The sequence below is a fragment of the Rhinoraja longicauda genome, chromosome 38 (assembly GCF_053455715.1).
Source record: "Rhinoraja longicauda isolate Sanriku21f chromosome 38, sRhiLon1.1, whole genome shotgun sequence".
In the NCBI taxonomy this organism is placed as follows: domain Eukaryota; kingdom Metazoa; phylum Chordata; class Chondrichthyes; order Rajiformes; family Arhynchobatidae; genus Rhinoraja; species Rhinoraja longicauda.
The window spans coordinates 7363331-7389666 of record NC_135990.1 but is presented as its reverse complement, the minus strand read 5'-3'; the positions used below and the strand labels follow the sequence as shown (position 1 = coordinate 7389666).

At 49.9% G+C, this 26336-nt stretch overlaps 1 protein-coding gene across 3 annotated transcripts in view; it reads right to left on the bottom strand.

The window, feature by feature from the left end:
- Positions 1 to 26336, bottom strand: part of tmem266 (transmembrane protein 266) — a 147877-nt gene that overhangs the window by 35982 nt on the left and 85559 nt on the right. For 2 of the 3 annotated variants that reach the window (XM_078429902.1, XM_078429901.1), the window contains 5 exons: positions 19400 to 19588; positions 16996 to 17150; positions 16017 to 16090; positions 12438 to 12494; positions 8336 to 8474 (listed from right to left, as the gene is read on the bottom strand). In XM_078429902.1, the coding sequence (XP_078286028.1) occupies positions 8336 to 8474; positions 12438 to 12494; positions 16017 to 16090; positions 16996 to 17150; positions 19400 to 19588 (614 nt within the window). The remainder of the gene's footprint in view (positions 1 to 8335; positions 8475 to 12437; positions 12495 to 16016; positions 16091 to 16995; positions 17151 to 19399; positions 19589 to 26336) is intronic. The other variant, XM_078429904.1, reaches the window with a different exon arrangement.

Here is a 26336-nt window from a genome sequence, read left to right as displayed (position 1 = left end):
GAGCGGAGCTGCGGGATGTAGAAGAGACCCTAGTGAGTGCCTCATCTATAATGGAAGAGGGGAAGCCCCGTTTCCTGAAGAATGAGGACATTTCTGACGCCTTAGTGTGAAACACCTCACCCCGGGCGCAGATGCGGCGTAGACGGAGGAATTGGGAGTTGGGGATAGACTTATACAGGTTCTACTGGAATAACTGGATTAATTTACACGTATACCTTTGCTGCTTAGACTCTTTATAATCAATCACATCCAGCAATGAACAATTTCTAAACATTATCGTTAGATGTAGACAATAGACAATAGGTGCAGGAGTAGGCCATTCAGCCCTTCGAGCCAGCACCACCATTCAATGCGATCATGGCTGATCACTCTCAATCAGTACCCCGTTCCTGCCTTCTCCCCATACCCCCTCACTCCGCTATCCTTAAGAGCTGTATCCAGCTCTCTCTTGAAAGCATCCAACAAACTGGCCTCCACTGCCTTCTGAGGCAGAGAATTCCACACCTTCACCACTCTCTGACTGAAAAAGTTCTTCCTCATCTCCATTCTAAATGGCCTACCCCTTATTCTTAAACTGTGGCCCCTTGTTCTGGACTCCCCCAACATTGGGAACATGTTTCCTGCCTCTAATGTGTCCAATCCCCTAATTATCTTATATGTTTCAATAAGATCCCCCCTCATCCTTCTAAATTCCAGTGTATACAAGCCTAATTGCTCCAGCCTTTCAACATACGACAGTCCCGCCATTCCGGGAATTAACCTAGTGAACCTACGCTGCACGCCCTCAATAGCAAGAATATCCCTCCTCAAATTTGGAGACCAGAACTGCACACAGTACTCCAGGTGCAGTCTCACCAGGGCCCTGTACAACTGTAGAAGGACCTCTTTGCTCCTATACTCAACTCCTCTTGTTATGAAGGCCAACATTCCATTGGCTTTCTTCACTGCCTGCTGTACCTGCATGCTTCCTTTCAGTGACTGATGCACTAGGACACCCAGATCTCGTTGAACATCCCCTCTTCCTAACTTGACACCATTCAGATAATAATCTGCCTTTCTATTCTTACTTCCAAAGTGAATAACCTCACACTTATCTACATTAAACTGCATCTGCCAAGTATCCGCCCATTCACACAACCTGTCCAAGTCACCCTGCAGCCTTATTGCATCTTCCTCACAATTCACACTACCCCCCAGCTTAGTATCATCTGCAAATTTGCTAATGGTACTTTTAATCCCTTCATCTAAGTCATTAATGTATATCGTAAATAGCTGGGGTCCCAGCACCGAACCTTGCGGTACCCCACTGGTCACTGCCTGCCATTCCGAAAGGGACCCATTTATCCCCACTCTTTGCTTTCTGTCTGTCAACCAATTTTCTATCCATGTCAGTACCCTACCCCCAATACCATGTGCCCTAATTTTGCCCACTAATCTCCTATGTGGGACCTTGTCGAAGGCTTTCTGAAAGTCGAGGTACACCGCATCCACTGACTCTCCCCTGTCAATTTTCCTAGTTACATCCTCAAAAAATTCCAGTAGATTTGTCAAGCATGATTTCCCCTTCGTAAATCCATGCTGACTCGGAATGATGTAGACGGCAAAAGCACCCATACTTCTTTGTAAATACTTCTCCATCAACTGGAAGGTATCACAAAATGCTGGAGTAACTCAGCGGGTCAGGCAGCATCTCAGGAGAGAAGGAATGGGTGACATTTTGGGTCGAGACCCTTCTTCGTACTTGCCTCTCCATCAACTGACTCATTTCAGTCATTTAGGCGGACTGGTGCTCGGATAACAACCTGTCCCTAAATACCACCAAGACCAAGGAGCTGATCATCAACTTCCGTAGGTCACATAACGGGGAATACGCCCCGATCTCTATCAACGGGGACAGTGTGGAGAGAGTGTCCAGCTTCAAGTTTCTGGGCACTCACATTTCGGAGGACCTAACATGGTCCAATGACACTGCTGCGCTGGTCAAGAAGGCACAACAAAGGCTGTTCTACTTAAGAATACTGAAAAAGTCTGGTCTACCCCAACAGCTGCTGACGACCTTCTACCGCTGCACCATAGAGAGCATCCTAACGCATGGCATCCCTGTGTGGTACCTCAGCTGCACGGAGGCAGAAAGGAAAGCTCTACAGCGGGTAGTCCATAGAGCTCAGAGGGCCATCGGAACACAGCTACCAGACTTGGAGGGCATTTACAACACATGATGCCTCAGAAAAGCCACCAGCATCCACAAAGACTCTTCACACCCCTGCAACAGTCTGTTCGAACTCCTTCCATCGGGCAGACGATACAAGGCCTTCTACGCCCGCACCTCCAGACTCAGGAACAGCTTCATCCCCAGGGCCATTGCTGCTATGAACCGGTCCTGCTGAGCCGGATGGCCACAACGCATAGATCAACTTGCACTTTACCCTGTCCAAAACTGTCACAATTGTTTCGTTTCGTTGGGTTGCTGTTGTCTAAATTACTTAAATTATTGCATCGTATGGGAGGCGCATTCCCAATCTCGTTGTACCCCTGGGTACAATGACATTAAAGATATATTGTATTGTATTGTATTGTATTGTATGTGTTTAGGTTTATTACTGTCATGTGGAAAATATTTATTAATATAAGCTTTTAGTTGATAAAATTTTACTAAGTTATAAAATTGGACACTTTCGTAATCATAATTGATAAGCATTCTCAGCATTTGGTAAACGTATTTGCATCAAATGCTAATTTTAAAAATGATTTAATGTTTTACAGTGAAAAATTTAGTTTTGCATGTTATCCAAGCAGATCAGATAACACCACACATAAATACAATCAAATCAGACTCATGCACAATAGGTAGAGCAAAGGGGAAGATACAGAGTATTGAATATTCACAAAATGCTGGAGTAACTCAGCAGGTCAGGCAGCTTTGGGTCGAGACGTTTTGGGTCGAGACCCTTCTTCAGTCTCGACCCGAAACGTCACCCATTCCTGAAGTCGAGACCCGTCTTCAGGAATGGGTGACGTTTCGGGTCGAGCCCCTTCGGGTCTCAACCCGAAACGTCACCCATTCCTTCTCTCCTGAGATGCTGCCTGACCTGCTGAGTTACTCCAGCATTTTGTGAATAAATACCTTCGATTTGTTCCAGCATCTGCAGTTATTTTCTTACACTGAGTATTGAATATAGTTCTTGGCATTGTGGTGCATCGGTTTAGACTTTGGACAGTAGAGATACGTCGAGGAAACAGGCACTTCGGGACCATCGAGTCCGCACCGACCAGCAATCCCTGTACACTAGCACTATCCTACAAACGAGGCGCAATTTACACTTTTACCGAGGCCAATTCACCGACAAACCTGTATGTCTTTGGGGTGTGGCACCCGGGGGAAGCCCATGCGGTCATGGGCAGACCATGCAAACTCCGCACAGGCAGCACCCGAGGTCAGGATGGACCCCGGCTCTCTGACGCTGCGAGGCAGCAACGCCGTGTGGCTCTCTGTGTAATATTTACACCAGTGTGATTCCTGCACACACAGAGATGTTTTACTTCAGAGATGATACTTCAATTTTACGCTCTGCTTTCAAAAATAAAAATGCGGATTTCTCATCTAAATTGATTAATTCTTAAACTAGACACAAACCGCAAAGTAAATGTCAATGATATTCCACTTGCTGCTAATGAATAGGTCCAATGCTGATTACCAGACAAGGGCACAGATGCACCAGTTCCACTGTTGGACTGTCTGTGAAAACAGTGTACAATGGAGATGCGGATGGAATAATCTGCATTAATGCAATCAAGAGGATTAAAAGAGAGTTATTTTTGCTCGATAAGATGCTGCTTTTTGCTCGCCCCACCGTCTGGCAAGACGGGAGGATTAAACACAAAGGCGATGGTGCTGCATTTCTATAGCCACCCTTTGCGTCCCAAAGTCTGAAAGGCAAAGGAGGACTATTGGTGGAATACAGCTAAACCCCTGCCCTGCACAAGAACAGAGGAGAATAGCCTCAGAGTTAAAGGACGAAGGTAGACACAAAATGCTGGAGCAACTCAGCGGGAAAGGCAGCATCTCTGGAGAGAAGGAATGGGTGACCCATTCCTGAAGACGGGTCTCGACCCGAAACGTCACCCATTCCTTCACATTCCGTCACAATTGTCTATTGTCTATTGTCTATAGGATAGTGTTAATGTGCGGGGATCTGGATTGGTGTTGGCGCCATGGTTGAATGGCAGTATAGACTCAACGGGACGAATGGCATAAATCTGCTCCTATGCCTTTACAATAGACAATAGACAATAGGTGCAGGAGGAGGCCATTCGGCCCTTCGAGCCAGCACCGCCATTCAATGTGATCATGGCTGATCATTCTCAATCAGTACCCCGTTCCTGCCTTCTCCCCATACCCCCTGACTCCGCTATCCTTAAGAGCTCTATCTAGCTCTCTCTTGAATGCATTCAGAGAATTGGCCTCCACTGCCTTCTGAGGCAGAGAATTCCACAGATTCACAACTCTCTGACTGAAAAAGTTTTTCCTCATCTCCGTTCTAAATGGCCTACCCCTTATTCTTAAACTGTGGCCCCTGGTTCGGGACTCCCCCAACATTGGGAACGTGTTTCCTGCCTCTAACGTGTCCAACCCCTTAATAATCTTATACGTTTCGATAAGATCCCCTCTCATCCCTCTTTACGGTCAAATAGGCCTCCGATGCTCAGTGCTGCCTAAAGAACCACCAACCTTGCACTGCAGAAGTCAGCACCTCCGCTAATTAACGATTCAGTCCACTTCTAATCATTCACTGAACAATGCCGGCAGATTGCTGATGTTTAGCATGGACTCATTACTGGCCGTGAAATTAGGAACAGCGTGCGTGACTGTCGAATTGATTATCCAATGTAGAAACACGCCACCGTGAGATTTCTTCCTCCCACTGTAAACCTGCCAGTCAATTGGCACTAGATTACAGCCACTCAGTCTGCACACATTGCTGTCATGACACCATCTATATTTGTTTAACTCTGGGACTAGCTCTTCACTGCAACAGTCACGGGCAGTTTCTGCAGCAGGGCTAAGGCCATCAACATAATCAAGGACGAGTCGCAACCTGGCCATTCTCCCTCCCATCTGGCAAAGGTACAGAAGTGTGAAAACGCACACCTCCAGATTCAGGGACTGTTTCTTCCCAGCTGTTATCGGGCAACTGTTATAGGGCGGCACGGTGGCGCAGCGGTAGAGTTGCTGCCTTACAGCGAATGCAGCGCCGGAGACTCAGGTTCGATCCTGACTACGAGCGCCGTCTGTACGGAGTTTGTACGTTCTCCCCGTGACCTGCGTGGGTTTTCTCCGAGATCTTCGGTTTCCTCCCACACTCCAAAGACGTACAGGTATGTAGGTTAATTGACTGGGTAATATGTAAAAAGAATTGTCCCCAGTGTGTGTAGGATAGTGTCAATGTGCGGGGATCGCTGGGCGGCGCGGACTCGGTGGGCCGAAGGGCCTGTTTCCGCGCTGTATCTCTAAATCTAAATCTAAAAAAAAATGGAACCATCCCACCAACAACTAGAGAGCACTGCTGAACTACAGGTGACCGCTGCTTTACGATGCTTTGACTTACGATATTTCGACTTTTCGATGGCGCAAAATGGCAGCCACCCGTGGCGAGCCGCAGCTTGCGTCCGGCCACACGATCACGTGTATTCAATGCATTTCGACTTACGATATTTTCGGTTTGGGATGGGTTTCTCGGAACGGAACCCCATCGTAACCTGTACTACCTACCCCTTTGTAGACCCTCGGACTATCTTTGATCGGACTTTATCTTGGACGAAGCGTTATTCCCTTTATCATGTATCTGTACACTGTGAATGGTTCGATTGCAATAATGTGTTGCCTTTTCGCTGACTGGTTAGCACGCGGCAAAAGCTTTTCACTGTACCTCGGTACACGTGACAATAAACTGAACTCAACATTAGTATTGGAATGAGGAAGGGTGCATTGGCCGTTTGTGGCAAGAGTCCCTGGAGCTTAGCAAGGTTATGTTTGAGTCTGAAGAAGGGTCTCGACCCGAAACGTCACCCATTCCTTCAAGGCAGAGATGCTGCCTGACCCGTTGAGTTACTCCAGCATTATGTTTTACCTGGCGATTAAACTGATGGGGATGGGGGCCTTTCATTCACAGTTGAATGTCAGCCTGTTCTCACTTGTTGGAGCACAAGGGGATTAGTCGTAGAGTCAGAGGGTTGTACAGCACAGATACAGGCACTGGTCAGTGACAACCACCAAGAGCTCAACTATACCAAGGAGATACCATGAACTGCAGATGCTGGTTTACAAAAAAATAGCCCCCCAATGCCCACCACAGCACCAACCACTCCTGGTGAAAAGATTCCTACGAAATCTATCTTTCCCCTCTCACCTTAAACCTACATCTTCCGGCTCTTGTGTAGAAAAGAACTGAAGATGCTGGTTTAAATCAAAGGTAGACACAAAATGCTGGAGTAACTCAGCGGATCAGGCAGCATCTCGGGAGAGAAGGAATGGGTGACGTTTCGGGTTGAGACCCTTCTTCAGACTGAAGATTGAGGGCGTGCAGCGTAGGTTTACTAGGTTAATTCCCGGAATGGCGGGACTATCATATGTTGAAAGACTGGAGCGACTAGGCTTGTATACACTGGAATTTAGAAGGATGAGAGGAGATCTTATCGAAACGTATAAGATTATTAAGGGGTTGGACACGTTAGAGGCAGGAAACATGTTCCCAATGTTGGGGGAGTCCAGAACAAGGGGCCACAGTTCAAGAGAGAGCTAGATGGAGCTCTTAAGGATAGCGGAGTCAGGGGGTAGGGGGAGAAGGCAGGAACGGGGTACTGATTGAGAATGATCAGCCATGATCACATTGAATGGTGGTGCTGGCTCGAAGGGCCGAATGGCCTCCTCCTGCACCTATTGTCTATTGTCTATTGTCTATTGACCCGAAACGTCACCCATTCCTTCCCACCCGAGATGCTGCCTGACTCTTTTGGCTCTTGATTCCCTTACTCTGGGTAAAAGACTGTACATTCACCTGATCTATTCCCCCTCATGATTTTATGCACCTCTATAAGATCACCCCTCAGCCTCCTGCGCTTAGAGGAATAAAGTCCTAGCCCAGGCCCATCACTCCCAGTAGCTCAGGCCCTCAAGTCCTGGCATCATTTTCTCTTCACCTTTTCCAGCTTGATTACAACCTTCCCGTAGCGAGGTGACCAAAACAGATCTGCAGTACTCCAAACTCCAGAGGGCAGCAGAGAGCGTTGCCATTCAGGTGGTTGTGTTTAGGTTTATCACTGTCACGTGTACCGAGGTACAGTGAAAAGCTTTGCTTTGCATGCTACCCAAGCAGATCAGATAATACCACACAAAAATGCAATCAAGTCAAACTCATGTACAATAGGCAGAGCAAAGGGGAAAGACAGAGAGTGCAGAATATAGTTCTCAGCATTGTGGCTCATTAGAAACATAGAAATTAGGTGCAGGAGTAGGCCATTCGGCCCTTCAAACCTGCACCGCCATTCAATATGATCATGGCTGATCATCCAGCTCAGTAACCTGTACCTGCCTTCTCTCCATACCCCCTGATCCCTTTAGCCACAAGGGCCACATCTAACTCCCTCTTAAATATAGCCAATGAACTGGCCTCAACTACCTTCTGTGGCAGAGAATTCCACAGACTCACCACTCTCTGTGTAAAGAAATGTTTTCTCATCTCGGTCCTAAAAGACTTCCCCCTTATCCTTAAGCTGTGACCCCTGGTTCTGGACTTCCCCACCATCGGGAACAATCTTCCCGCATCTAGCCTCTCCAACCCCTTAAGAATTTTATATGTTTCAATAAGATCCCCCCTCAGTCTTCTAAATTCCAGCGAGTACAAGCCCAGTCTATCCAGTCTTTCTTCATATGGAAGTCCTGCCATCCCAGGGATAGCTTAGACTTAGACAATAGACAATAGACAATAGGTGCAGGAGTAGGCCATTCGGCCCTTCGCGCCAGCACCGCCATTCAATGTGATCATGGCTGATCATTCTCAATCAGTACCCCGTTCCTGCCTTCTCCCCATACCCCCTGACTCCGATATCCTTAAGAGCTCTATCTAGCTCTCTCTTTAGAGATACATCGCGGAAACAGGCCCTTCAGCCCACCAGGTCCGTGCCGACCAGCGATCCTCACACACTAGCACCATCCTACACACACTAGGCACGATTTACAACTTTACCGAAGCCAATTGACCTACAGACCTGCACGTCTTTGGGGTGCGGGAGGAAAGCATTGAGGCGGTAAGATGTGTTTAGGCAGTGCGACTCTCACCATCGATGATGCGCTTGACTTTCCAGATGCGCAGGGTGATGATCAGGCTGATAGCGTCCCAGGGGCTGCTGGGTCCATTCGCCACCGTCGACGCCACCATCGGCGCCAAGGACAGGACGATGACAGCGCCGTCAAATACCTGCAACGTACAGAGAGTGGTGAGAGGGGGTGAGGGGGGTGAGAGGGATGAGGGGTGAGGGGGGTGAGAGGGGTGAGAGGGGTGAGGGGTGGGAGGGGTGAGAGGGGTGAGGGGTGAGAGGGGTGAGAGGGGTGAGGGGTGAGAGGGGTGAGAGGGGTGAGAGGGGTGAGAGGGGTGAGGGGTGGGAGGGGTGAGAGGGGTGAGAGGGGTGAGGGGTGAGAGGGGTGAGAGGGGTGAGAGCGGTGAGGGGGGTGAGAGCGGCTCCCTCCGATAGAAAGGCCGACATCACCAGCGTTAGCAATGTGTGTCACTGGCTATGTAATCAGTCAGTTTAGTTTCAGTTCAGTTTCAGTTTCAGTTTTCAGTTTTAGTTTAAGTTTAAGTTTTTTTCCTACTAATTTCAGTTTAATTTCAGGTTTCAGGTTTCAGGTTTAAGTTTAAGTTTAAGTTTCAGGTTTAAGTTTAAATTTCAGGTTTAAGTTTAAATTTCAGGTTTAAGTTTAAGTTTAAGTTTCAGGTTTAAGTTTAAGTTTCAGGTTTCAGTTTAAGTTTCTGGTTTAAGTTTAAGTTTCATTTTCATGTTTAAGCTTAAGTTTCAGGTTTAAGTTTCAGGTTTAAGTTTAAGTTTAAGTTTCAGGTTTAAGTTTAAGTTTCAGGTTTAAGTTTCAGTTTAAATTTCAGGTTTAAGTTTATGTTTCAGGTTTAAGTTTAAGTTTCAGTTTCAGGTTTAAGTTTCAGGTTTAAGTTTAAGTTTCAGGTTTAAGTTTCAGTTTAAGTTTTAGTTTTAGTTTTAGTTTAGATTCAGTTTAGTTTCAGTCTGAAGAAGAGTCTCGACCCGAAACGTCACCCATTCCTTCTCTCCTGAGATGCTGCCTGACCCGCTGAGTTACTCCAGCATTTTGTGTCTACCTTCGATTTAGACCAGCATCTGCAGTTTTTTTTCCTACTAATTTCAGTTTAATTTCAGTTTAGCTTCAGTTTAGTTTGTAGTTTATAGTTTCAGTTTATAGTTTTAGTTTTAGTTTAGTTTCATTTAGTTCAGTTTAGTTTCAGTACAGCTTATGTTTAGTTTATAGTCTAGTTTATAGTTTAGTTTAGTTTAACACATCCACCTAAATGCCAACACCTGGAGTTTGGAGTACCGCAGATCTGGTTTGGTCACCCTGCTATAGGAAGGATTCAATTAAGCTGGAAATGGTGAAGAGAAAATTTAAGAGAATGTCTCCAGGACTTGAGGGCCTGAGCTACAGGGAGAGTTTAGGCAGGCTATGCCTTTATTCCTCTAAGCGCAGGAGGCTGAGGGGTGATCTTATAGAGGTGTATAAGATCATGAGGGGGAATAGATAAGGTGAGGGAATCAAGAGCCAGAAGACATAGGTTTAAGGTGAAGGGGGAAACATTTAATAGGAATCTTTTCACACAGAGGGCGGGGGGTGTATGGAACAGAGCTGCCGAGGAGGTAGTTGAGGCAGGTACCATCACAGGGTTTAAGAAATATTTAGGACAGGTTCAGAGGGATATGGGCCAAACGTGGGCAGGTGGAACTCGTGTAGATGGGCATGTTGGCCGGCATGGACAAGTTGGGCTGAAGGGCCTCTTTCTGTGCCTTTTAACTCTATGACTCCCAGTTGAAGGATCAACTGTTTGCCAAACATGCTCCCTCACCATCAATCTCTTGTCTGAAGAAGGGTCTCGACCCAATACGTCACCTATTCCTTTTCTCTACAGATGCTGCCTGACCTGCTGAGTGTTTTGCAGCTTTGCTCTAAAGGGGGGGGGTTTGTTTTTCTTTGGAAAGAGGAGACACTGGAGAAAAGAGACCAACTGCTTTCTGCCCCACGGGGTCTTTCCAAAGGAGTTCACAACGATACTATTTGCTACACATGCTCTAATTAGATCTGACAACGCATTAAATGAGATAAAAAGAAACTCTGTGTTAAATACGAGTTCTCAAAGTCTGAAGAAGGGTCTCGACACGAAATGCCACCCGTTCCTTCTCTCCAGAGATGCTGCCTGAACCCGCTGAGTTACTCCAGCTTTTTGTGTCTATCTTCGGTTTAAACCAGCGTGTGCAGTTCCTGTCTACACATTTCTTGTTGTTACTACAAGGGCCACTTTTATTCCAAGGATCATTCAAGGTTGCTTGATTTTGGTGAGAAGATTTTGGACGGGGAGGCTTAATAAGACAGCAGACTTGCTCAAGTCTGCCACATATAGTTCATTATTGATATAAGGGAATTATATCAATTCTTAAGGGGTTGGACAGGCTAGATGCAGGAAGATTGTTCAAGATGTTGGGGAAGTCCAGAACAAGGGGTCACAGTTTAGGAAGAGGGGGAAGCCTTTTAGGACCGAGATGAGAACGTTTTTTTTTTCACACAGAGAGTGGTGAATCTGTGGAATTCTCTGCCACAGAAGGTAGTTGAGGCCAGTTCATAGGCTATATTTAAGAGGGAGTTAGATGTGGCCCTTGTGGCTAAAGGGATCAGGGGGTATGGGGAGAAGGCAGGTACAGGATACTGAGTTGGATGATCAGCCATGATCATAATGAATGGCGGTGCGTACAGGCTCGAAGGGACGAATGGCCTACTCCTGCACCTATTTTCTATGTTTCTATGTTTCTATCGCTGAAGCTGTTTTCTACGAAGGAATCTCTTCACTCGAAACTGTAACCCTGGATTTGTTAATGAACTGAGTAACATTTACTTTGCAGGCTGATTAGCCTGTTTTACATTAATAGCTTCTTACAGTCTTATTTTAATAAGAACAGAGTTGGGCATTGGGTTTAGAGCTGGTGAAATGTGTAGGAAGGAACTGCAGATGCTGGTTTACACCGAAGATAAGACACAAAATGCTGGAGTAACTCTGCGGGACAGGCAGCATCTCCGGAGAGAAGAAATGGGTGACATTTCGGGTTGAGACCCTTCTTCAGACTGAGAGTCGGGGGAGAGGGAGACACAGAGATAAGGAAGTGTCAGGTGTAAAAACGAGACATCAAAGGGGATGCAAGTCAAGGAAAATGTGGAATAGATCATTGTTGGGCAGGGAAGGTGACAACGAAGCAAACAGAGATAAAATTTACTCAGGGGGACAGTCAAGCTGGTCGGAGAACTAGGAAGGGGGAGGGATGGCAAGAGAGGGAAAACAAGGGTTACTTGAAGTTAAAGAAGTCAATATTTGTACCATATCATATCATATATATACAGCCGGAAACAGGCCTTTTCGGCCCTCCAAGTCCGTGCCGCCCAGTGATCCCCGTACATTAACACTATCCTACACCCACTAGGGACAATTTTTACATTTACCCAGCCAATTAACCTACATACCTGTACGTCTTTGGAGTGTAGGAGGAAACCGAAGATCTCGGAGAAAACCCACGCAGGTCACGGGGAGAACGTACAAACTCCTTACAGTGCAGCACCCGTAGTCAAGATCGAACCTGAGTCTCCGGCGCTGCATTCGCTGTAAAGCAGCAACTCTACCGCTGCGCTACCGTGCCGCTGGGGTGTAAGCTGCCCAAGCGAAATATGAGGTGCTGTTCCTCCAATTTGCTCCACTCTGACAATGCAGGGTGCCCAGGACAGAAATGTCAGGGTGGGATTGGGAGGGGGAGTTAAAGTGTTTACTAACCGGGAGATCAGGTAGGTTTAGGTGGACTGAGCAGAGGTGTTCAGCAAACTATTTTCACACCGTACCCGTCTTTATCTCTGTATACCCCTCTCCCCTGACTCTCAGTCTGAAGAAGGGTCTCGACCCAAAACGTCACCCATTCCTTCTCTCCAGAGATGCTACCTGACCCGCTGAGTTACTCCAGCATTCTGTGTCGACCTTCGATTGTCTTTCCACTGACTAGTTAGCACGCAATAAAAGCTATCACTGTACCTCGGTACACGTGGCAATAATAAACTAAACTGGACTTTGGAAGCTGGGTGGAATCTGCAGCCCACACAATAATTAACTCACCTCCACTTTGTTCTCGATGTAATCCCAAATCCCAAGGACAATTATCCTGAAAACGGTCTGAGAGAAACAGGGAGGGGGAGGAAAGGAGGGGTGAAGGAAGAGGCGGGGGGGGAGAGAGGGAGGGGGGAAGGAAGAGGGGGGGAGAGAGAGGGGGAGAGGAAGGGAGGGGGGAAGGAAGAGGGGGGGAGAGAGAGGGGGAGAGGAAGGGAGGGGGAAGGAAGAGGGGGGGAGAGAGAGGGGGAGAGGAAGGGAGGGGGAAGGAAGAGGGGGGAAAAGAAGGGGGGAGGAAGGGAGGGGGGAACGAAGAGGGGGGGAAAGAAGGGGGGAGGAAGGGAGGGGGGAAGGAAGAGGGGGGAGAGGGGGGAGAAAGGGAGGGGGGAAGGAAGAGGGGGGAGAGAGAGGGGAGAGGGGGAGGAGAGGGGGAGAGAGGGGGAGAGAGGGGGGAGAGGGGGGAGAGGGGGGGAGAGAGGGGGAGAGAGGGGGAGAGAGGGGGAGAGAGGGGGAGAGAGGGGGAGAGAGGGGGAGGAGATGGGGAGGAGATGGGAGAGGGGGAGAGGAGGGGGGAGAGGGGGGAGAGAGCAGAGAAGGGATAGAGAGGGGGAGGGGTGGAGGGAGGAAGAGAGGGGTAGGGGAGAGATGGGGGGGAAGAGAGAGAGGGGGAGAGAGAGAGGGAGAGATAAGACACAACAGAGACTTGATCTTTTACATTAACAATATATTTTACTATTCATTTTACTGGATACTTGCACAGTGCACATAGCAGATTAAAAACCGGAGCATCCCATTTTTCCACACATCCAAGGTAGAAGTTCAGACATTGATTGGTAAATTCAAAATCATTTTTAGTAACCAAAGAAATTAAAACTCCAAAATGTAGCCCCTCTACGTGGGGTGGCACAGCGGTAGAATTGCCGCCTCACAGCGCCAGAGACCGGGGTTCGATCCTGATTAAGGGTGCTGTCTGTACGGAGTTTGTACGTTCTCCCCGTGACCTGCGTGGGTTTTCTCTGAGATCTTTGATTTCCTCCCACACTCCAAAGATGTGCAGGTTTGTAGGTTAATTGGCTTGGTATAAAAGTTAAAGATTGCCCCTAGTGTGTATAGGGTAGTATTAATGTGCGGGGATCGCTGGTCAGTGTGGAAGTGGTGGGCCGAAGGGCCTGTTTGCGCGCAGTATCTCTAAACTAAAGGCAACATGGTAGACACAAAATGCTGGAGTAACTCAGCGGGTCAGGCAGCATCTCGGGAGAGGACGAATGGGTGACGTTTCGGGTCGAGACCCTTCTTCAGACTCGCGTTTCTGGTCGAGACCCTTCTTCAGACATGGTCACCAACTTGCAGGTAGTTACTGTTGGCAATCTGCAACTGTGAAGCCAGGGAAGAAGTCCAGACCATGACGTTGGTGAGGGTGGGCTGTTAGTGGTGATAAATGTTTGCCAGGATACAGAGGCCAACATGGCTTTGCACGAGAAGGAAATTATTTAGCCAGAGGGTGGCGAGTCTGTGACATTCATTGTGACAATGGGACATGTTGGTCGGTGTGGGCAAGTTGGCCCGTTTCCATTCTGTATGATGCTAAGACAGACAGCTGTGGAGACCAAGTCATTGGGCATTTTTAAAGCAAAGTTCTTGATTAGTAAAGTTGTCAAAGGTTACGGGGTGAAGGCAGGAGAACGGGGTTGAGAGGGAAAGATAGATCAGCCATGATTGAATGGCGGAGTAGACTCGATAGGCCGAATGGCCTAATTCTGCTCCTATGTCTAAAGGTCCTATGGTCATCTGCGAGCCAGTAGTTTAGTTTGGTTCAAAGATACAGAATGCGTGCCGACTAGCGATTGTAGGTATACTAACCTACACACACTTGGGACAATCTTACAATTTTACCAAGCCAATCAACCTGCAAACCTGCACGTCTTGGGAGTGTGGGAGGAAACCGGAGCTCCCGGAGAAAACCCACACAGGTTGCGGGGAGAACGTACAAACTCCATACACACAGAGCCCGTAGTCGGGATCGAACCTGGGTCTCTGGCGCTGTGAGGCAGCAACTCTACTGCCGCGCCACCGTGTCACCTTAAGTAGCACGGAATCATTAAAGCCCGTCAGACTCAAAAACAGCAAGGACTCAAAAACACAGCACGTCTGATACTTCCTAGGTGAAGCTTTGAAGCATCAGCCTTGATTCTTGCACTCAGTTCTCTGGAGTGGGACTCAAGTCACATCCATTGCTTCAGAGTGCAACTCAGAGAGCCTCTACAGTCCAACTGGATTGTCCGTCCAATGAAGGGCAGGCAACCTCCTTGGCCAACATAAGTCAGGCCGGGTTGTTGCCGAGATTAATGGACAATGAAACTCATGAGGGGTGCTGGATTAAAAAGGCCAAACAAATCACCTGGATTTATTGTCATGTTCAGGATACCACAAATGTACCGTCACCATCAAACTCACCTGGAGCCCCCAGGAAGAGAAAATTAATTTACTGCCCATGACTACTGCTACTGATGAGAGTCAGTCTACCCCAGGAGGAAGAGAATCAACATTCATACTGCTGCGTTGTAAGCTGCCCAAGGTGCTGTTAATTCCCGGAATGGCGGGACTATCATATGTTGAAAGACTCGAGCGACTAGGCTTGTATATACTGGAATTTAGAAGGATGAGAGGAGATCTTATCGAAACGTATAAGATTATTAAGGGGTTGGACACGTTAGAGGCAGGAAACAGGTTCCCAATGTTGGGGGAGTCCAGAACAAGGGGCCACAGTTTAAGAATAAGGGGTAGGCCATTTAGAACTGAGATGAGGAAAAACTTTTTCAGTCAGAGAGTTGTGAATCTGTGGAATTCTCTGCCTCAGAAGGCAGTGGAGGCCAATTCTCTGAATGCATTCAAGAGAGAGCTAGATAGAGCTCTTAAGGACAGCGGAGTCAGGGGGTATGGGGAGAAGGCAGGAACGGGGTACTGATTGAGAATGATCAGCCATGATCACATTGAATGGCGGTGCTGGCTCGAAGGGCCGAATGGCCTCCTCCTGCACCTATTGTCTATTGTCTGTTCGGGCAGTAGGATTGGTGGGTCACAAATGCTCCAATGATACATAGAAACACAGAAACATAGAAAATAGGTGCAGGAGGAGGCCATTTGGCTCTTCGAGCCAGGCACCTCCATTCATTGTGATCACGGCTGATCGTCCACAATCAGTAACCCGTGCCTGCCTTCTCCCCATATCCCTTGATTCCACTAGCCCCTAGAGCTCTATCTAACTCTCTTTTAAATGCATCCAGTGAATTGGCCTCCACTGCCCTCCGTGGCAGAGAATTCCACAAACTCACAACTCTCTGGGTGAAAAAGTTTTTTTCTCATCTCAGTTTTAAATGGCCTCCCCTTTATTCTTAGACTGTGTGTGGCCCCTGGTTCTGGACTCCGTGCAGTTGGAGTCGGTACGTTCACCATACCTCACCTTCGCGGTTACAAAGGAGCCGCCGGTGGTTGAGTTGACGTTGCCGCATCAAACACAAGATTGATAGCCGAGCAGATCACTGTTTAACCAGCGGCCAGCAACCCTGGGGCTCACGGCCAAACACTCACCTCTGTGAAGAAGACCGAAAGGATGACGAGACTTATCCAGTGAATGACTCCAGCAAACTGGAACGCACTGGTAACTGGGGAGAGAGAGGGAGGGCAATCATTAGGTGACAGAGACAAGGCGCCATTTTCTCCAGGAGTAATAAGACGGAACGCATGGAGTATTCACTCATTAACGTTACACAGTAGTGTCAGTACAATGAGTAACGTTACTCCCTGGGGTCTGCACTCGTACAGAGTAACATTACTCACTGGTGTTTGCACACGGACCGAGTAACAATGGGGACAGTGCCCACAGTAATACTACCACTGGGGCCAGTATTGAGCAACACTCCCACTGAGAGTAACATCACCACCGAGCCCAGTACTGAGAGTAACATTACCACGGGACGGGTACTAAGAGTAACACTACCACAGGGCCCAGTACTCAGAGTGACACTACCATGGGGCCCAGTACTCAGAGTAATGCTACCACGGGGCCCAGTACTCAGAGTAACACTACGACGGTGCGGGTACAGAGTAACACTACCACAAGCCCAGTACTCAGAGTAACACTACCCTGGCGCGGGTACAGAGTAATACTACCACGGAGCCCAGTACTCAGAGTAACACTACCACAAGCCCAGTACTCAGATTAACACTATCATGGGGCCCAGTACTCAGAGTAACACTACCACGGGGCCCAGTACTCAGAGTAACACTACCACGGGGCCCAGTACTCAGAGTAACACTACCACGGGGCCCAGTACTCAGAGTAACACTACCACAAGCCCAGTACTCAGAGTAACACTACCCTGGCGCGGGTACAGAGTAACACTACCACGGGGCCCAGTACTCAGAGTAACACTACCACGGGGCCCAGTACTCAGAGTAACACTACCATGGGGCCCAGTACTCAGAGTAACACTACCACGGGGCCCAGTACTCAGAGTAACACTACCATGGGGCCCAGTACTCAGAGTAACATGGCGCGGGTACTCACACTGGAGGAGCTTGGTGTCGATGAGCAGCTCGAGCAAGAGGAGAATGACGACCAGCACGACGGAGGCCACCAGGAAGCAGTTGAGGCTGACGCTGAGCAGTACCACCTGCCAGACGGCCGCCCGGCCCCCACAGCATGGCTTCAGCCAGTTGGAGCTGTAGTGGACAGAGAGGCTGGGCGTTACAACCCTGGGCGGTGGGTGCATGGAACGAGCTGCCAGAGGAGGTAGTTGGGGCTGCCACTATCCCAACGTTTAAGAAAGAATTAGACAGGCACGTGGGAACCTAATCAATGGGTGAATATGTGTATGAAGGAAGATGGAATATGTGTGGGGCGGATGGTGGATTAAACCGAAGATAGACACAAAACGCTGGAGTAAATTCTTTAGTCAGAGGGTGGTGAATCTGTGGAATTCATTGCCACAGAAGGCTGTGGAAGCCAAGATAATGGATATTTTTAATTTGCAGAGATTCCTGATTCGTACGGGTGTCAGGGGTTATGGGGAGAAGGCAGGAGAATGGGGTTAGGAGGGAGAGATAGATTAGCCATGATGGAATGGCGGAGTAGAATTGATGGGCTGAATGGCCTAATTCTGCTCCTTTCACTTATGACTTTAGATGGGGCATGGGTCGGCATGGGCATGGTGGGCCGAAGGGCCTGGATCCCATGCTGTCCTGAGACCGGACAGTGGGCCAAAGGGCCTGATTCCTCTAAATTCCCCTTGGGCCTCTCGCGCAGTAATGCTGACCACAGCTTGTTGATCCCCCAAGTTGGCATCAATGGGAACAACAGTGGAGAGAACGTGGTAGAACTAGGTTGAGGAAATTGATCAGAAAATTAGTACCTTAGGGCGCTCTGACATTGCAATCGTTCCATTAATTACCAATACAAAGGAAAATATTTGAGAAGTACCACAGATTGGATACCCTGCAGTTTAATTCGAGAACAATGCTCTTGAACTCAGTCAACAATTAACGCAGAGTGTAAACCTTTCATAATTACAACTCTGTCCCATCAGAACACATACTCCAGGCAGCATCCTCACAAACCAAGGATCACAGGGAACTGAGGGACCCCATGTGGTATGAGGGTTGCCAACTGTCCCGTATTAGCCGGGACATCCCGTATTTTAGAAACATAGAAACATAGAAAGTGGGTGGCACAGGAGGAGGCCATTTGGCCCTTCGAGCCAGCACCAGAACTGAGAACCAGAACGAGCCAGAACCGAGTGCAAGAATCAAGGCTGATGCTTCAAAGCTTCACCGAGGAAGTATTAGACAATAGACAATAGACAATAGGTGCAGGAGGAGGCCATTCGGCCCTTCGTGCCAGCACCGCCATTCAATGTGATCATGGCTGATCATTCTCAATCACTAACCCGTACCTGCCTTCTCCCCATATCCCTTGATTCCACTAGCCCCTAGAGCTCTATCTAACTCTCTTTTAAATTCATCCAGTGAATTGGCCTCCACTGCCCTCTGTGGCAGAGAATTCCACAAATCCACAACTCTCTGGGTGGATACGTTTCTTCTCAATTTTAAATGGCCTCCCCTTTATTCTTAGACTGTGTGACCCCTGGTTCTGGAACCCCCCAACATTGGGAACATGTATCCTGCATCTAGCTTGTCCAGTCCTTTTTATAATTTTATACATCCCTATAAGATCCCCTCTCATCTTTCTAAACTCCAGTGAATTGTGGGCTAAATTAGTTTGTCCCGTCCGGGACCGCCCTTGTCCCGTATTGGTGCTGGAGGAACTCAGCGTATCAGGCAGCATCTGTGGAGGGAGTTTGAGAGTTTAGTTTATTGTCACGTGTACCGAGGTACAGTGAAAAGCTTTTGCTGCTTGCTAACCAGTCAGCGGAAAGACAATACATGATTACAATCGAGCCATCCACAGTGTACAGATACAGCGTGCAGGGAACTGGACGAATAAGGATTTGGGGCGGGACTCTCCTTCGGATTGATGGATTAGAACTGAGATGAGGAAAAACTTTTTCAGTCAGAGAGTTGTGAATCTGTGGAATTCTCTGCCTCAGAAGGCAGTGGAGGCCAATTCTCTGAATGCATTCAAGAGAGAGCTAGATAGAGCTCTTAAGGATAGCGGAGTCAGGGGGTATGGGGAGAAGGCAGGAACGGGGTACTGATTGAGAATGATCAGCCATGATCACATTGAATGGCGGTGCTGGCTCGGAGGGCCGAATGGCCTCCTCCTGCACCTATTGTCTATTGAGATAGCTGGATGAGAGATTTCTCCTCCTTATTCCATCAGTTTGAAGAAGGGTCCCGACCCAAAACGTCGTCTGTGCGTTTTCTTCCACAGATGCTGCCTGACCAGCTGGGTTTCCCAGGCGCATCGTGTTTGGGTTTCACGGGGGCGGGGAGTTTCTGTCGGGACCGCTCACCTCTCCTTCTGGTCGTCCTCGTCCGGGTTGGAGAGCAGCTGGGAGCCGGCCAGCGAGAGGTCGAGGGCAGCCAGGGGCAGGTCACGGTAGGCAAAGCTGACCAGCTGCACGGGGGCCACGCGATGCCTCTCCTCCTCCACCTGCTGGGAGATGATCTCCAGCTCCGCCGCGTCCCCTTCCTGAGCAAGCCTGCCGAGACACACGCAGAGGTGAGCTGTGCCGCCACACCCTGGGTCACCCAGGGGTGCCTGCGACAGGGTGGGGCACCCACAACATCCATGCACCTGTCTAAGAGTACAACAGTTAATACATAGTGGGACCCCCTACCTGTGACAAGGCTATTCAATTTAAGGTGGTGGATGCATTTTGGAAAGGTCAGGCACCGAGGGAAGTGGTACAGAGAGGAGGTGATCAGCCATCATGATATTGAACGGTAGGGCAGGCGTGAGGGGCTGAATGGCCTACTTCTGCTCCTAGGGCTGCACGGTGGCGCAGCGGTAGAGTTGCTGCCGTACAACGAATGCAGCGCCGGAGACTCAGGTTCGATCAGGTTGAGGCCAGTTCATTGGCTATATTTAAGAGGGAGTTAGATGTGGCCCTTGTGGCTAAAGGGATCAGGGGGTATGGAGAGAAGGCAGGTATGGGATACTGAGTTGGATGATCAGCCATGATCATGTTGAATGGCGGTGCTGGCTCGAAGAGCCGAATGGCCTACTCCTGCACCTATTTTCTATGTTTCTATGTTTCTATGATCCTGACTACGGGCGCCGTCTGTATGGAGTTTGTACGTTCTCCCCGTGACCTGCGTGGGTTTTCTCCGAGATCTTCGGTTTCCTCCCACACTCCAAAGACGTACAGGTATGTAGGTTAATTGACTGGGTAAAATGTAAAAATTGACCCAGTGGGCCGAAGGGCCTGTTTCTGCGCTGTGTCTCTGAATCTAAATCTAAATCTAAATTTCCTATGTTCCTCTGTTCTCCTTCTGTGCAAATTCCATTTCAGAAGCATAACAACAATTCGCATATATATTGCCATCTCGACAATGAGAACTGTCCCCAAAACTCTCCATCGGCTCCACCTACACTCCACACTACCTCGGGAAAGCAGCCAACATAATCAATGCCCACTCACGGCCCGGTTACTGCCCCTTCTCCCCTCTCCTGTTGGGCAGAAGATAAAACAACTTGAAAGCCCGCACCAGCAGATTCAAGAACAGCTGCTTCCCTCACGGTTATCGGACTGTTGAATGATCCGCTCATACGCTCAGGATAGATTTCTGATCTTCCAGTCAACTTCCAGTCAACATTGGGCGGCACGGTGGCACAGTGGTAGAGTTATGCCTTACAACGCCAGAGACCCTGGTTCAATCCTGACTATGGGTGCTGTCTGTACGGAGTTTGTACGTTCGCCCCGTGACCTGCGTGGGTTTTCTCCGAATCTCCGGTTTCCTCCCACGCTCCAAAGACGTACAGGTTTGTAGATTAATTGGCTTGGTATAATTGCAAATTGTCCCCAGTGTGTGTAGGATAGTGTTAGTGTGCGGGGATCGCTGGTCGGTGCGGACTTGGTGGGCTGTATCTCTAAACTAAACTAGAAACCCATTGCGACCCCTGGCATTTTATTAGAAATCTGCAGCTACAATTTCTGCACAGTAGGTTTAGACAATAGACAATAGACAATAGGTGCAGGAGGAGGCCCTTCGGCCCTTCGAGCCAGCACCGCCATTCAATGTGATCGTGGCTGATCATTCTCAATCAGTACCCCGTTCCTGCCTTCTCCCCATACCCCCTGACTCCGCTATCCTTAAGAGCTCTATCTAGCTCTCTCTTGAATGCATTCAGAGAATTGGCCTCCACTGCCTTCTGAGGCAGAGAATTCCACAGATTCACAACTCTCTGACTGAAAAAGTTTTTCCTCATCTCAGTTCTAAATGGCCTACCCCTTATTCTTAAACTGTGGCCCCTTGTTCTGGACTCCCCCAACATTGGGAACATGTTTCCTGCCTCTAACGTGTCCAACCCCTTAATAATCTTATACGTTTCGATAAGATCTCCTCTCATCCTTCTAAATTCCAGTGTATACAAGCCTAGTCGCTCCAGTCTTTCAACATTGGAGTTGATTCTAGTTTGGTTCTAGCTGTCAGGGCCACGTGGACAGAGAGGCAGGTTACAGAACATGCTGTAGAGGGGAGGGGTGGAGAATCAGGGAGGAGATTCCAGACCGACCTGAAAAAATGTCCATCGTTGGTGCAGGTGAATCCCCAGTACAGGGGGTAAGGGGATTCCAGTATTTAACGTGAGGGGTAATCTCGGGTGGAGATAGGAAGGGGTTGGCTCGGTAACCGGGTGCAAAGTGTCACTGCCATTTTGCCCAGAGACCCCGGTTCGACCCTGACTTCGGGTGCTGTCTGTGTGGAGTTTACGTGTTCTCCCTGCGACTGCGTGGGTTTCCTTCGGATGCTCCAGTTTACTCCCACATCCCCAAAGACGTGCTGGTCGTTGGGTTAATTGGCCTCTGTAAAACCTGCCCCCTGAGTGTGGGTGAGGGTTAGAGTCATAGTCACACTGCTGGGAAACTTTCGGCCCAACTTGCCCATGCCCACCAAGATGCCTCATCTACACTCATCCCACCTGCCCGAGCTTCCCTCTCCCCTGACTCTCAGCTTGAAGAAGGGTCCCGACCCAAAACATCACCTATTCCTTTTCGGTGTGGGCCAGTTGGGCCAAAGGGCCTGTTTCTGTTGTGATATTGCTGGGACTACTTTGTGTATCCAAGAACTACTTTGTATGGCTGTGTATATAAGTGATGGGTGTGATTAGGCGGTCACTCTGGATCCAGGCGGCCTTGGAATAAACAGCCTGGAGTACAAGCTGCACCATGATAACATCTTAAACATGTGCACTCGTGGTCCAGAGTCACAACAAAGGTACAACAGGTACCGGACCATGAAGAACAACATGGTGGCAGCGGTTTGGTGTTTCGCCTAGGGAGGGAATGAAGCATGCCCGAGCAGAAAAGGTTAAAAAGAAGAAAAAAAAGCCCTGAAGGGAAACAAAACAAAAGAAAAGTTTCCAGCTCGGTACGGGACGTTTGGAGTGCATCCCGACAGAGCCAGTGTGAGTTGGTATAGTTACCTGCTCAGTGGTCGGCGCCGAGTTGCCGACGTGACGCTGCAAGCTGCTGGGGGCGGTGCGTGTAGGCCCACGTCGCGCCCCAGCACCTGTGTAGGCCCGAGATTAGAAGCCTGCGACTGCTTCGCGGGGGAGAGACCGGGAGACCTGACACACACGGAGATGTGCGGTGACCGGGGAAGACCGACACCCATGGAGGTGTGCGGTGACCGGAAAGACCGACACCCATGGAGGTGTGCGGTGACCGGAAAGACCGACACCCATGGAGGTGTGCGGTGACCGGAAAGACCGACACCCATGGAGATGTGCGGTGACCGGAAAGACCGACACCCACGGAGGTGTGCGGTGACCGGAAAGACCGACACCCATGGAGGTGTGCGGTGACCGGAAAGACCGATACCCACGGAGGTGTGCGGTGACCGGGGAAGACCGACACCCATGGAGGTGTGCGGTGACCGGAAAGACCGACACCCATGGAGGTGTGCGGTGACCGGAAAGACCGACACCCACGGAGGTGTGCGGCGACCGGGGGAGGCCCGGGGGAGGCTGACACCCACGGGGGTGTGCGGCGACCGGAGGGGGTCGGCGACCGGAGGGGGTCGGCGACCGGAGGGGGTCGGCGACCGGAGGGACCGACCACCCGCGGAGGTGCGGCGGCCGGTAAGGCCGAGGCACTGTGAACTTACCCTGGGGCGTCGACCGTAGAGTCGGGAGGCCCTGGGCCCGAGGCAGCGGCAGCGCGTGCGAATTTGAGCGGCAGCTGCCGGGAGCACCTGTGGGCGGGGCCGGGGAGCACCCGTGGGCGGGGCCGGGGAGCACCTGTGGGCGGGGCCAGCGGCAGCGCGTTCGAAAAGTTGAACGGCAGCTGCCGGGGAGCACCTGTGGGCGGGGCCAGAGCGCACTGCAGCGGAGGCGCGATCGCACCGCGATTACAGCAGTGGGAGCACAGCAGTGCCAGCCCAGCAGTGCGAGCCCAGCAGTGGGAGCCCAGCAGTGGGAGCCCAGCAGTGCCAGCCCAGCAGTGGGAGCCCAGCAGTGGGAGCCCAGCAGTGCCAGCCCAGCAGTGCCAGCCCAGCAGTGCCAGCCCAGCAGTGGGAGCCCAGCAGTGCCAACCCAGCAGTGGGAGCCCAGCAGTGCCAGCCCAGCAGTGGGAGCCCAGCAGTGCCAACCCAGCAGTGGGAGCCCAGCAGTGCCAGCCCAGCAGTGCCAACCCAGCAGTGGGAGCCCAGCAGTGCCAGCCCAGCAGTGGGAGCCCAGCAGTGCCAACCCAGCAGTGGGAGCCCAGCAGTGCCAGCCCAGCAGTGGCAGCCCAGCAGTGCCAGCCCAGCAGTGGGAGCCCAGCAGTGAGAGCCCAGCAGTGCCAACCCAGCAGTGGGAGCCCAGCAGTGCCAGCCCAGCAGTGGGAGCCCAGCAGTGCCAGCCCAGCAGTGGGAGCCCAGCAGTGCCAGCCCAGCAGTGGGAGCCCAGCAGTGCCAGCCCAGCAGTGGGAGCCCAGCAGTGCCAACCCAGCAGTGGGAAGCCAGCAGTGGGAAGCCAGCAGTGGCAGGCAAATTATGGTGGTGGAGCATCTAGAGCCTACACTACGTTTGATCTACACAGCACGTCTTCTTGAGGGGAAGATATGGAACAAAATGAATATTTTATGTTTAATGACCTGTGTAGTGATCTGTGTACTGAAAGCTTAATGTATTATATTTGATGCTTTTGTATAAATGTATATATCTGTGGAGTGACCACACGGAGTGAGTGACCACCCAGAGTGAGTGACCACACGGAGTGAGTGACCACACGGAGTGAGTGACCACACGGAGTGAGTGACCACACGGAGTGAGTGACCACCCAGAGATGAGTGACCACCCAGAGATGAGTGACCACACGGAGTGAGTGACCACCCGGAGTGAGTGACCACCCGGAGATGAGTGACCACACGGAGTGAGTGACCACACGGAGTGAGTGACCACCCAGAGATGAGTGACCACCCAGAGATGAGTGACCACACGGAGTGAGTGACCACCCGGAGTGAGTGACCACACGGAGCGAGTGACCACCCAGAGATGAGTGACCACACGGAGTGAGTGACCACACGGAGTGAGTGACCACACGGAGTGAGTGACCACCCGGAGATGAGTGACCACCCGGCGATGAGTGAAATTCCGCAGAGGAGTGACCACCATGATGGCGAAAAAAGCAATTGTGTTTAGTTGTGTTTAGTTGTGTTATTGGTTTTGTTTGCAAAAAGCAATGGTGTTTTGGTTTTGTTTGTTAAATATATTTTAGCCCTCGAATGGTAAAGAAACCAATTTTATATAAGACAAGGGGGATGTTGTAATATATAAGACAAGGGGGATGTTGTGATATTGCTGGGACTACTTTGTGTATCCAAGAACTACTTTGTATGGCTGTGTATATAAGTGATGGGTGTGATTAGGCGGTCACTCTGGATGCAGGTGGCCACGGAATAAACAGCCTGGAGTTGAGCTCCAGCAATGTAACCTTTTATACACGTGTACTTGTGGTCCGTCCAGAGTCACTAAAGGTACAACAGGTACCGGACCACGAAGTACAACAGTTTCCACTCTCAATGACTCAATGACTCAGAGAAGCTGCCCGACCTGCAATCGGTTAATAAACCCTCTGTAAATCAAACTTAGTGTTCAGGGAGTGGATGAGGAAGTGGGATAACGTAGAACTACAGTGATCGCCCATTCCTTCTCTCCTGAGATGCTACCTGACCTGCTGAGTTACTCCAGCATTTTGTGAATAAATACAGTGATCGCTGGTCGGCGTGGACTCGTTGGGCTGAAGGGCTCTGTTTCCATGCTGTATCTCTAAAAACTGAAGATGATAGCTGTTATAATTAATGATTTGATTATTGGTACATTGCTGATTGCTGATTGCAGGGAGTTTGCCATTCATTAAATCGACAGGTGTATTATTAACAGAGTCAGCAGGGGTATTCTGAAGGCATCCAAATGCATCTAGTTTAGTTTAGTTTAGTTTAGTTTAGAGGTACAGCGCGGAAACAGGCCCTTCGGCCCACCGGGTCCGCGCCGCCCAGCGATCCCCGCACATTAACACTATCCTACACACACTAGGGACAATTTTTACATTTACCAAGCCAATTTACCTACAAAGTGCACGTCTTTGGAGTGTGGGAGGGAAGCGAAGATCTCGGAGAAAACCCACGCAGGTCACGGGGAGAACGTACAAACTCCGTACAGACAGCACCTGTAATCGGGATGGAACCCGGGTCTCCGGCGCTGCAAGCGCTGTAAGACGGCAACTCTACCTCCGCGCTACCGTGCCGCCATCTTCACTTCAAAGCTGCAGCGTTGCGATGATACTGTGGGGCATAGCTGATGACAGGCGGTGTGAAATCAATTAGCCCCCACTGCATTTCTCTGCTCTTGCCTAATATCACCCTTGTACTTTGGGGAATGTTTAATTGGAGAGTTCGCTGCCTGGCTCAGCCCAACATGTAGCTGTCTGTGTCCCGCTCCCGACAGCACATGCACTGGCACTGGGGACCCAGCGTCCTCACCATCTTCCAGCCCTTCCCACAGCACCAAGCAATACTTCTCTCATCAGTCTGAAGAAGGGTCTCCACCCAAAACGTCACCCATTCCTTCTCTCCAGAGATGCTGTCTGTCCCGCTGAGTTACTCCAGCATTCTGTGCCTATCTTTGATTTAAACCAGCATCTGCAGTTCCTTCCTACACAAGTTCAGGAGCTGGTAGGTTGTAGGGAGGAAGGAGGAGGGGTGGGGGGGGGGGGGGGGGGTGGGAGGGGGCAGACAGATGTACAGC